Source organism: Anguilla anguilla, chromosome 12 (assembly GCF_013347855.1).
Source record: "Anguilla anguilla isolate fAngAng1 chromosome 12, fAngAng1.pri, whole genome shotgun sequence".
In the NCBI taxonomy this organism is placed as follows: Eukaryota; Metazoa; Chordata; class Actinopteri; order Anguilliformes; family Anguillidae; genus Anguilla; species Anguilla anguilla.
Genome location: NC_049212.1, coordinates 3,884,697 through 3,897,109, shown reverse-complemented (window position 1 = coordinate 3,897,109; position 12,413 = coordinate 3,884,697). Strand labels below are relative to the sequence as shown.

Here is a 12,413-nt window from a genome sequence, read left to right as displayed (position 1 = left end):
TAACCAACAGCCTTGAATTCTGAGCCGAAGAAAAGAGGAATCTGGCAGCAGAAATCCAAAGTAATAAAAGACACTTACCTGGAACAGGCTCTAAAACCGAGTCAACATTACTGTAGCTTCCCCATGAGGATGAGAACATAAAACACAGAAAGGGAAAGAAAGTCAACTCTGAGCTGGAAGCTGTTCTGCTCAACATGTAAATATCAGGTTTTATTTGCCTCAATTTTATTGATAAACAACCCTATAATCCTTCCTAACAAAGCAACTATCCTCTATATTTTGATGAGCTCAAATACTGATTGCAGGTAGACTGGTTTGCCAGCTATCTATTAGCTAGCTAACTTCATTACTTGGTATATTTAGCTGCAAACCCAGCTGGAAAACTAACATGATGGCATCAGCATCAACAAGCAATGAACAACATCAATAATCGCTCAGGCTGGTGTATCGAATCTGGCCTGTGCCAGTCCTGACTGTGGTGGCAGCCCTGCAGGGGCAGCGCGTAACTGACTTCACGTTGTCCAAGAGATGTATGGGAGGGATTCAGTCGGTCAGGATGGCAGTGTCCATTGCTTGAATGACCCCTCTTGGCCAACCAGGCACCCATGTGCATAGTTTGCAAATTCGACATTCACAATTAGAGATGGGCGACATATCGCGACGATCATTGTCGAATGCAATAACGGTTGTAGCCACCATATGGTGCATTACCTTCAGGTATAGTTAAAAAGGAAAAGACAATACCCCATACGGTGGCTACGACTGTTGTAGCATTTGAAAATTATCGTTGTGACACATCGCCCGTCTCAATTTTTTTTTTAAATGGTTGGGGAAATAAGAAGTAGAGTCAGTCTAACATATTACCTGAAATATTTTATCTAATTTTTGTATTGGTAAGAAACTGATGTTACTGTATAAATATTGCGTCTGCTCTCTTGTGTCAAGGCTTGAACAAGATACAGGCTATCAGGGTGTACACGTACCGCTCACTCTCTGTCAGAACCAGCAGGGGGCATTACCAAATGATGTGCTGCTCACAGTGTGTGAATCAGTCACTTCAGTTGCGTTCTGATTCTCATTTAAATGTCGATGCAATCCACATCCCCTGCCAATCGGGTGAGAACTTCCATGCTGTGCCTTTACATATATTTTCCATATTTAATAACAATCCCAAGAGCTATTTACAGGGTTAGTGGGGCTATGCAGCATGTTGTTTATATTAAATTGTTGCTAGAATCAGACAGGGCCATGGATACCCTCCCACTATTAAACCATTTGCTGCCAAGCCACATCATGTGTAGAACTTCACCTGCATGTGCAGCCATGGCCAATGAACACTGCCCTGTGCAATACAGTATAGATGAGCTGTCCAAGGTGTACAGTGACCATGGATGCAGTTACGTTGACCATGGTTTCCGTTCCATTGACTAGTCTCATACTTCATGTCTCATCTGTTTCCTAAATCCACTTGACAAGACAAATGACTCCTGCATGAATCATAATCATATCACAGTACTCTGTGGAGGAAGGGGAGATTCATTTAACACAGTAGTGGTCTGCATACAGTGATACAGTGATACATTTTAAATTCATTTGCATACACGTTTATTTTTCATAATGTTTATTTTAGTATACTTAAATACAATCTGATCATTACAAGATGGTTGGTTCCAGCATGTTTTTCTGTTTTATTTCTTTGTTTATATATTCATTATTTATGGCGCTACTGAAGTGTCACTTCCTTGTTCTGCTGAATACACATTGCATTATTATTGCATTACCTTTTTGCCTAACTGGCTTTCTTAACCGAGAACAACATGGTCCCTGTGTAAATCCTCATTCAACCATTTACTTAATGGTCGAACACTGAATCGCTAAGAGTACAGGAAATCCTCTAATTCAGGGATGATTTATGATGGATTTCTGGGGGAGCCCAGATTTTATACTGTTCTATCTATCACAGAAGGAGTTAAAACACCGCGCTCTTGTAGTTGTAGAAATCAATAGCTCAATATAAATCCTTAGAAAAATACGCTGGATTAATATCGTTCACAGTGGACTCTGATACAGCTGTCCTACTATGTTATAAAACAAGATTAAGCTGTTCAGTCCGAATTTAATTACCGCCGGTTACCAATTATTTGTCATATGTATTGTGTTGCATGTTTAATGAGAGACAGGTTTGAAAATACAACGGAATTCGCCTCACGTACTTTTTCTTGCATTCATTTACATTCAGGAGCTCCTTTCCTAGCCCCCACCCACCCACCCAAACACCCCCCTCCTCGCGCTCGTGCACCGCGTTGCCATCCATGATCATTCCCCCGTCCTCTGCTGTGTCTCTGCTAAAGTACATTCCGTGTATTCTTTGCGAGAAAGATGCTGGACCTCACGCACACACGCACAAGATATTTCCACTGAATTATTTTGTGGTGAGATGAACGCGGAAATGGAAAGTTATTCTTTTCAAATGACTTGGTCAGCAAGTACGGATGGGTGTGTGGAACCTGCACGCCAGTGGGAATGAGACCTGCCCTGCAGCGACAGCGTTATTACTTGGAGAGAAGTCGCTGGACTGGGAGTGCCAGGAGTAGTCCCGCGCGCTCAGACGTTCTGTCAACTCGCCAGTCTACCAGGTTTGCCCGGTTGAAGCCACATTGGAGCGCTATTGCCATGTAATTCGGTCGTGTTCGTTTGCTCATTTGTCTGCATCGTAGGTAAGAAAAGAAGAAAAGAACACATCTCCGTGTATCGGAAAAATATATACATCTTTTCCTACTGAGGGTTTTCGTTTTCTGTTCATTGGATTAAAAGGGAGGTATCGATGTATCATCTTCGCAAATTCCGCTGAGAGAATGTAACGGAAACTGGTCTTGGATGTTGGAACACAAATAAGGCGGGGACCTCTGTGCGAACGCTTTTGGACAAAGTTCAAGGTTAATGCATCGTTTTGTAAGGCTGCGTTTTTTAGGAGTTCTATTGCTCCGGGATAAATGCGAATTCGTATTTCCCTTGGCTCATCTTCTCCCCGGAATATCTGCTTTTGATACAATTTTCTGCTGTGTCCAAGCGAGTATCCTGGATGTGTTCGAAATGGACCGTATGTGATGTAAAAGTCATAATATGAGCCGTTGCTTAAATGCGTTGTGGATACAGACAAGGACATCGCATCAGTGCCTGATAGGTAAACAGTGGCTCTCTATTCTAACACAGATGACCGAATTCAATGACTAAGTCCTTGTCTCGTGAATAGGGGCTGGCCACAGTTAATTTTCTCTCTTTCTGTATTCCATATTCCTTTTCTGCGTGTGGCATATTTGGCGAACCTCATAAAACCTGCTGTTTTTTCTGGATATCTGTGTCTAACTCGGCTGAGAGTTCCTAGCTGGCGCCGCTTTTAAAACCCCATTGGTATATAGGTTTCATCCAGGGCACTGTCGAATCTCCATTGTGAGAGAAGAGAGGCGCAAAGTTGGGAGCACCAGCCATCTCCTGATCGATCCGATGGTTCCTGCAATGAAAGGATCTGGGAGACTCAAAGCAAGGTAATGGATTATCTATTTATCCTACTTTACGTGCTTATGGTTGGCAAATGAGAGGAGCGAGTTCCCCGGTGATATGTGTGTACTGCGCCGGCTTCAGTGGATGTTTATGTTGGCACTCGAAGCCTCGTTTGGTAGACATACTAGACCGAAAATGTTTGCTTTTTCCTTGACCATATATGTCTTAGTTCGTGTGTGTGTGAGAGAGAGAGGTGGAGTGGGGGAGGGGGGGTGCGTTGGATTGGTAATTTCATTTTATTAAAAATGTGCTGCTTGCTGTTCGGAACTTGATTATATATTCAAAGATATTTCAATACGAGGCTGTAAAATAAGCTTGACTCTCGCCCATTATTTCAGCGACTCCATGCAGGCTTTAGCATTGTTTCCGAGTGATTTTGAAAGATCTGTCAATAGCGAATCGGACGAGCGCATTCTGAGTGAAGCCTTAATTGTGGCGATAAGGGTTCGATTTATTCATTTTAACATGGACTGTCTAAATATAACATTATTGCTATTGTATAGTCTACAAGATATCGAACAACCAAAGGTGGTGAATTTTGACTTGCTTAGTATTTAGTAGTGTACAGTGACGGCCGGTAGTCCCAGGTGGATTAGAATTGAAGGTTTAAATGGGCTCATGTATTTCTATGCATTATTGAGAATTGCTAACTTTGCAGCTGAAATATATGTAGGCCTATATGCGTGTGCATTTGTATATGAAAATGTTCACCGACAATGAAAAAAAAAACTGTATAGTCATTCATACTTGCAATAAATATACAGATCTCCGAATTCCTTCAGTTAACTGCAATGAAAAGGCACGTCTATATTTTTAGTTGCTTATATAGACTGCAGACGGCTATATTTCCAAGCTCTTGCGCGCCAGGACCACGGACAGCTCTCGATTCTCCCTTATGGTCAGGGGTGATGGTATGCCCGGCACGACAGTTTTCAAATTTCAATTCAAGGAAGCAGCAGCCGTTCACGCAATCAATACACCGCGTCGACATCAAAACATCAAAATAATCAATTCAAATCATGCTCATACGTGTTTGGTAGTTGGGATATTATAAAGTAGCAACTGAAAGTGGGGGACCAGAGATCAGATTGATTGCTTGACGAACGGGCGTGATGTACGGCTCTCCTCTGACACACGTACACGCACACACACGCACACACACACAGAGCGAGAGAGAGAGAGAGAGAGAGAGAGCATATGCTATTATATATAAATATGCCGTTGACCACAACAGATGGTTATCTGAAAAAAAGAAACACTGCAATTTTAAAATTTCACTGAAGGTCAAGACATCACTCTTCATGTTTTCTGCCGCTGTACGGACACAGACGATTGCACGAGCATTCTAGTCAACACCATGACTACACAGACAACTGGGCTTCATACGAAGTAAGAATCAGGCGCCAGCCTTCAGGTTTGCATGCGGAGAGCTGTCAGGATTGATCAGGTGGGCTGAAGCAAGCTCACGCTGCTCTTCTGAAAACTTAAAAATAACGGACACGCGACCCGTATCACTGTCTTCAACTGAATAAGACAAAACGTAAAATCCTATTCGTTTGTTTTTCTTCATTTGTATACATGTTTTTTATTCAGACCCCCCAGAGAACTATACATTGAAAGAAAGAAAAAGCGAAAGCATACGGGTATTGATTAAGTACGCTCGGGCCGGATCTGACAGGTGCACGAGCTTCCTGGTGTGACAGCATGCTTGAAGACGGTTCAATCACACTCCCTGCTGTGACACCGCACGTCCGCATCTGTCGTGATGCTTCACGTCCTCGGCTTCACGTTTCTCGGCAGATCGCCGTACGCCTGGCGAGGGCAATGGTTTCAGCCCTCCCGCAGGCGCTAGACGCGGGTGTGGGCAAACCGGCGCCCGGCTTCAGGCATTCTGTCAAAGGAACAACACGAGCGCTGCGTCTATTACGTAGGAACGGAAAATCCAGGGCATTCGTTTAATTCCACTTGCTCCGCTAGAGCTCTCTCGCAATTTCCCACCGATCACTATAATATGTATAGTGTATAATAGAACGATGTATGTTATAAAGTGCATCAACTTATGGGTGTTTCCACACGGTACTCTCAAACTAAGATTTAGATGCAGCCTCATCGTTCGCTTGTAGATTACTGCAAGGCTACATATCGCAGTGCAATTTTATAGCTTGATCCGATGCCCAAAATGCAGGGTATCATGGTGATTAGGGGTTTAGAGGTGACAAACTACCCTTGGAGGACTGAGGGCAATAACAGGCGGTGTAGTGATAATGGGTAGCTGAAGCATTTTAGTCGGAAGCGGGTCCTTGCAATTTCGCAAATACAGCACACAAGGGAGACCTCTGGCATTTCATAACCACCGCATCGCGTGCTTTCAGCCGTCTGCGCTCCGCATCCTCGCGCGGAGAAAAGGCATTGGCGCTCGGAGGCGTCGCACATCTGGCTCGGCTGCGCCGGTTTAATGACCGAAGCGAGTAATCTCCGTCGTAGGCGCACGCCTCGCTGACAGCGATTAACCGGTTGAAGTAAAACACCTCTGGCTCCCGCACACGAAGAGTCGCCCCGTTCGCCCAATAAACACCGCTCTCTAGTGACGCTCCTTCACTGCACGAGAACGCACGCCGAATTTCATATGCAAGGTATGGAATCAGCCTCCTACTAAAGTACGATATAAGCATTAAGCTCTGTATTATTATGAAGAAATATCACATATATATTACGCCTGTTGCCCAGTCACTATTCTGTGACAGAAACAGGTTGTAACTCTATTGCAGGGGTGCACAACAGGGGCCAATCCGTTTCAGGATTTTGCGCCTACTTCTGCCCTTAATTATTTAATGAGCAGAATCGTATCTTGAGCTGACATTTGTATGACAGCCGCAGATTCCAAGTGCATCCTAAAGATTTTACTGTGCTCAAGTACACGAGTGAACAAGTGTAGGTTACAGAGCTGTCAGATAACTAAAGCTAAGGCAATTGGATGGAACAAAAACCAGCACACAGACTAGCTCTACAGGACCGGAGTTGTGCACCCCTGCTCTATAGCCTTTCTTCTCGGTCATTGCTATTGGGAAATGCATTTCCCCCACTTTTATCTGCTCGTGTGGAAGGCTACCCTCAGTAGGCTATTAGAGGTTAAAAAAAAATTGTAAGCGCAGCGCGTAACTGGGTTAATGAATTCGTTCATACTTTTAAGCAAAATATTTTCTTTGGACACTGGCGTAATTCAAGCAGAAGGAGAGATATCCACAGCATTAGCAGCAGCCATGAAATGACAGTATAATTTAAACATGATGACTTGCATGCATGAATAAAAATGCGATTTGATGCACCAAAAAATAAACACACATGAGCATTGTCATTAAATTGCGATCACGTGTTCAAGCTTAATCAAGTGTAAACGCTAGCGAAAAAAAAAACAACAAAATTACAGCGAGCAAGGGCGAGGTGTTTGAGTTTTTGGAATAATCATTTATAGAGTTGTTGAGGGGTCTTCTGCTTTAGTAGTAGAGTAGAGTAGTAGTAGAGTTATAGTAATGACAATGCAATTGCCGCCAAGTTGATTATTTTGAATGGTTATATGACTCTTTCAAAGACGCACTGTGATAATTATAGTCAAGGAAAGAACTGTCTAATGAAAATGTTATGTTAAAATATGCCACTTTTTCAATACAGGTGAATCATTTGCTGCCACCTCCACAGGTGTAAATCGTTGTTCACTATATAATCAAACAATTCACATGTGGTTTGCACATTCTCAACTTTTATTAATGGGCATTTTTATATATTTTGGTTTCACCGTGTAGAAATTGCAGCATGTTTTATACATGGCCTGCGATTTCAGGGCATCATAATGCGTGGGAGAAATGACTTCACAGGTGGTTCTGATTAGGCAGGTGTGTTCAATTGCTTCCTTAGTATAGGTATAAGAGCGCTTTTAGTATCTTGTCTTGATTCTAGGCTTTTGGTTGCCTTTGCAGTTTTTTTATTGGCATTTGTCAACAAGAGGACCAGAGTTGTGCCAATGAATGTCAAAGGAAGCCATTATGAGGCTGAGAAATGAGAAAATGAAGAAAAACCCCAAAACACCTGTCCAACAGATTAGAAACACTCTTCAGGAGGCAGGCATGGATGTGTCAGTGGCTACTGTTCACAGACGACTTCACAAACAGAACTACAGGGGCTACACTTCAAGATGTAAACCACTAATTAGCTTCAAAAAATGGATGGTCAGGTTAGAGTTTGCTATGAGGCATCTAAAACACCTGCAGAGTTCCGGAAAAAGGTCTTGTGGACAGATGAGACCAAGATCCATCCACTTGTATCAGAGTGATGGCAAGAGGAGTGTGGAGGCCAAAAGAACTGCCCAAGATCGAAAGTACCCTTCCCCCCCTCCCCATCTGTGAAACATGGTGGTGGGGGAGTGGTGGTTTGTATGGCTCCCACAGTTACTGGCTCACTTATTTTCATTTATGATGTAACTACAAGACTACTTTCATTTGCATAACATTAATATGTCCCAAACATTATGGAGCCCTGAAATGGAGGCTATGCATAAAAAGTAGTATAATTTCAACATGGTTAAACCAAAGTGTTTACAAATACCATTTAATAAAAAATCTAGAAAAAATGTCTGTGTCCCAAACATTTTGGAGCTCACTTTATATATATATATATATATATATATATACATATATATATATGTGTGTGTGTGTGTGTGTGTGTGTGTGTGTGAGAGAGAGAGAGAGAGCCTTGCTGATTGTGCTTTTTTGGGGCAATGGAGTTTGCTCTGGATCAGTGGAAATTGACTGCTAGCTCCTTCCACTGCCCTTTAAAGCAATCCATGGGCTGGCGCGGGCCTGTCTCAGTGAGTTAATGGAGCCTCACTCAAGAGGCCACAGGTTGCCCTGTACTACATTTCCCAGCCTCGTTCTGTACCACATGACTTTCCCAGCCTCTGCAGCCTTGTGTGCCACCGATTGTACCCCTCCAAAGGGACAGGCCACGCCCCTCTTCCTCCTCCCCTGTGCCACACAAGCGCCTCCCCCCTACTGCCCTGTGGATACGCAGCCGTGTGAACAGATGGCGTGGCCTGTCAATAATCAGGACCCTGGAAAGATGAATGTCTGGAGTCTGGAAGAGCACCTCCCCTAGCACAGTGTGCCCTTCAGGTGAAGATGGATGAAGGCCGAACGGAGATCACGGTCGGGGTTCAGCGGAGAAAGTATGGTGCGGAAGAGGAAAGGCTGGGATGGTCTACTCCCAGAATGCACTGCTCAGTGTTTGGGGACTTTGCTCTCGAGGTGTTTGTGGGGGTGGGTTGGGGGGTCACTGGGGCCAAGGTGGCGATGCAGGATGATGAGTGTGGAATAGACCCTGATGCAATACACTGCTTTGTTGTCTGGATGGGCGCCATCCGTCATGCAGTCCCTCGTAAATTTAACACTTAAATGTCGCTACTCTAAGTATGACATCATGAGCAGGGATGAGTTTCTCTCTCCTCAGAGCATACTATTCCAATTATACCTTTACTTTGGGGAGGGGAGGGGGGGAGGGGGTGTTAGGGTGAGAGGGTGAGTCATTACAGGCCACTGAGAATGCTGGTTGCGGGGCTACCTTTGGCTAAAATTGTGCTCGTCATTCCCAGTAATTTTGTAACCATACAAGTTACTTATTTACTTGTCATAGTAGATTTTATGAGAAATGTATCATTAAGCCCTGCTCCTCTCCCAAGGAATATGTGCTTATTCTGTACGTGTGTTAGGGTTTCCACTTGTATGAAATAATTGGCATGCCAGTATGTAACATTAATAGCTATACTACTGCACTAAAGGGGCACATTAATGCTGCCACAGTCAAATAGTGATGCTGAGAGAGCAAGACTTTGGAACTGGTTTGGCTTTCAGGTGATTAAAGGTGATTGGGTACAGGTTGGATTCATTAAAGCTGATTGGCTACAGGTGGGAGTCAATAAGGGCGATTAGGTACTGGTAAAAAGTCATTAAAGTTGGTCAGACACAGCTAAGAGTCATTTAAGGTGATTGGCCCCCTACCTGTACCCAATCATTAAACGTGATCAGAGTCCATAAAAGTGATCATAAAAATCTTTACCGATATGGTTTATTGACCAGATCTTCCTGAAAGTATATTTTAAAATGTATATTACAGTACATACATTTAATTCCAAACCTAGAAACCTAGATTATTTATTATGCTTGAATATATTGTAGAGTAGGGGAGAGCGGGGAAATAACGTTTTTCGTATTTAGCTTAATTCTGAAAATATTACTTGAGATAGTTGAATCATTTTTTAATACAAACAACCTACATCCCTTGGCTATGACTACACACCACAATGACATTTATGGGACATGCAATTCACTAGCAATCTGAAAATGCAGAGAATGAACTGTTACATTTTACCACAAGGTTGGGGTAAGAACTCAGCGTGGGATACACCTCACAGTTTTAATAGCTTAATAGCAACCCCGTTCAGTTTAACCCCGGAGGGTGTCTGCACTTTTGCCTGGCTAGCAATCACAGAAAGCTAATATGCGATATTAAAACGATGTGATCTGTTTGTCACTAAAAGACTGTATATGATTACATACATTTCGACATACACACACATCACAGTAGCTAAAAAATACTTCCGGTAAAAAAATCCACTGGCACAGACTTTTGGCAATATCTCCCCAAAAAAATTCATTGGAGACAAAGAGATGGTAATTCTGTGTGTTCAAGCTGAAATGCGTCATTCAAGTTTGATGCGTCTACCTATAAAAGTCTGTGTTACATTTTACTCCACGTTTTTGTCCCACTCTCCCCTAGTGTTTGCATATTGCACATTAGATTTTTCACTTTCATCTAATTTTTTTAATGCTTACAATATTTCACACAGGTTCTGTCTCAAAGCTCCTAATATAAATAGTGAAATGTATTACTGCATTTTGATTGTTAGATTTCTTAATGAAGACCCAGATTTAAAAAAAAAAAAAAAAAACAAGCCCAAAAAACTACAACCTTCAACTTCTGATTTCTTTCGAGCGACTTAAAAAAAAAAAAATAATAAAAAATTTTTTTGTGAGATATTTCTGTTCTAATACAACAAACTAATTTAGAATATTTTTCTTTAATAATGTGCTTTCTCTTGTCTGAGAGTATTTTTCATTCTCAGGAGGCAGGTTTAAAAGGTGTAAAACGAAAAGGTATAATTTACATATTTTGAATATTTATTTTTTATCAGTAGTATGAGTTCATGTGAAAGTTCATTCAAGGTTTGTTTTATGTAATTACCAGTGTGTGCATTCATGCTATTATTATTATTATTATCATTATTATTATTAATTATTTATTCATTTGTCCAAGTGAAATATGTTTAGTTTGTTGATTTTGATAAGGCCCTGATTCTATAAATCTTTTTCTATCTGGTCCGATAATACTGGTAATCGGTACGTTTTCCTCCCAGTGATCGGCGTCGGCGTAAAGCTTTCCATATCCTAGGATGGAGTCCAGGGAATGCAAGTGGAAGCCAGAGTGTCTGTAAAAAGCCAGGTTTGCAGCCCATTTGTGCCAAGAACTGTGTTAGCAAAGGATCAAAGGAGGAAATGGTTCTTCAAAGGTGATACTTACTGTAATTCAATCACTGTAGACAAAAAAAAAAAAAAAAAGATAGACCTTTGCACCCGGTTCAGCTCTGCAGCGGCCAGATTAGGGTTGTTCCAGTTCTTTTCTTTCTTTCTTTCTTTCAGTCCTCTTGAGATGTTTTGTATGGAGCCTCCCAGAGGTCAGGGGAGAAAATTTTGATGAATTGTTCCTTTGAATTATTAAAACGTTCCTTCAATTTAGTAATGCGTGCCCTCAAATTAGTAATCTGAGCCCATTTATTTAATTCATTACCACACGTTTATAATCAGTGCCCTCAAATCAAATGATTAATTTGGCCAGAAATGAATAAAAATGTGTTCTCTCATTTAAACTTTGTAGAATTTTAATGTTTTCCATTTCTGTCTCTCTAGTTGCAGTGGCAACTCATGTTTGGTACTTTGCAGTGTTCTATACATAGAACAAAGTTTATTGCCTGATTGAAAAGTATTCCATCCATTATCTATACCCATTTAACTGGGCAGGGTCCATCCATTATCTATACCTGTTTACCTGGGCAGGGTCCATCCATTATCTATACCCGCTTATCCTGGACAGGGTCCATCCATTATCTATACCCATCTATCATGGGCAGGGTCCAACCATGATCTATACCCGCTTATCCTGGGTAGGGTACATCCATTATTTACGCCTGCTTATCCTGGACAGGGTTGATCCATTATCTATACCTGCTTACCCTATGCAGGGTCCATCCATTATCTATACCCACCGATCATGGGCAGGTTGCGGGGGTGCTATCACAGGGCACACACTCACCATTAACTCACCATTCAGTCACACACTCATACCTATGGGCAGTTTAGAGTCTTCAATTAGCTTACCTGCATGACTTTGGTCTGTGGGAGGAAACCAGAGTTCCCGGAGGAAACCTACGTGGACACGGAGAGAACATGCATACACACACCGGGATTTGGACCCTGGAACACCCCTTGAGCTGAGGCGACAGAGCTACCCTCTACACCACCATGCCGCCCTTTGCAAAGTATTGATAATGTTAAATGTTACCATGGTGATGAGGTTAATCTAATGCACAAATTGCTAATTTGAGAGAATGAGTTAAGTAATTTGAGGGCACAAACTACTAATTCAAGGCAACAAATTAGTAATTTGAGCACACAAATTAGCCATTCAAGAATGATTTATAATGTGAGGGAACGAATAGTCTAATTTCAGGGCATGAATTACTAATTCCT

General features: G+C 42.1%; 1 protein-coding gene across 1 annotated transcript in view; it reads left to right on the top strand.

Moving 5' to 3' along the window:
- Nucleotides 1–2,293: 2,293 nt before the first annotated feature.
- Nucleotides 2,294–12,413, top strand: part of si:cabz01090165.1 (uncharacterized protein LOC100333421 homolog) — a 132,666-nt gene continuing 122,546 nt past the window's right edge. Inside the window, exon 1 of the mRNA XM_035385778.1 lies at nt 2,294–3,545. Within this exon, the coding sequence (XP_035241669.1) occupies nt 3,505–3,545 (41 nt within the window). The 5' untranslated portion in view covers nt 2,294–3,504. The remainder of the gene's footprint in view (nt 3,546–12,413) is intronic.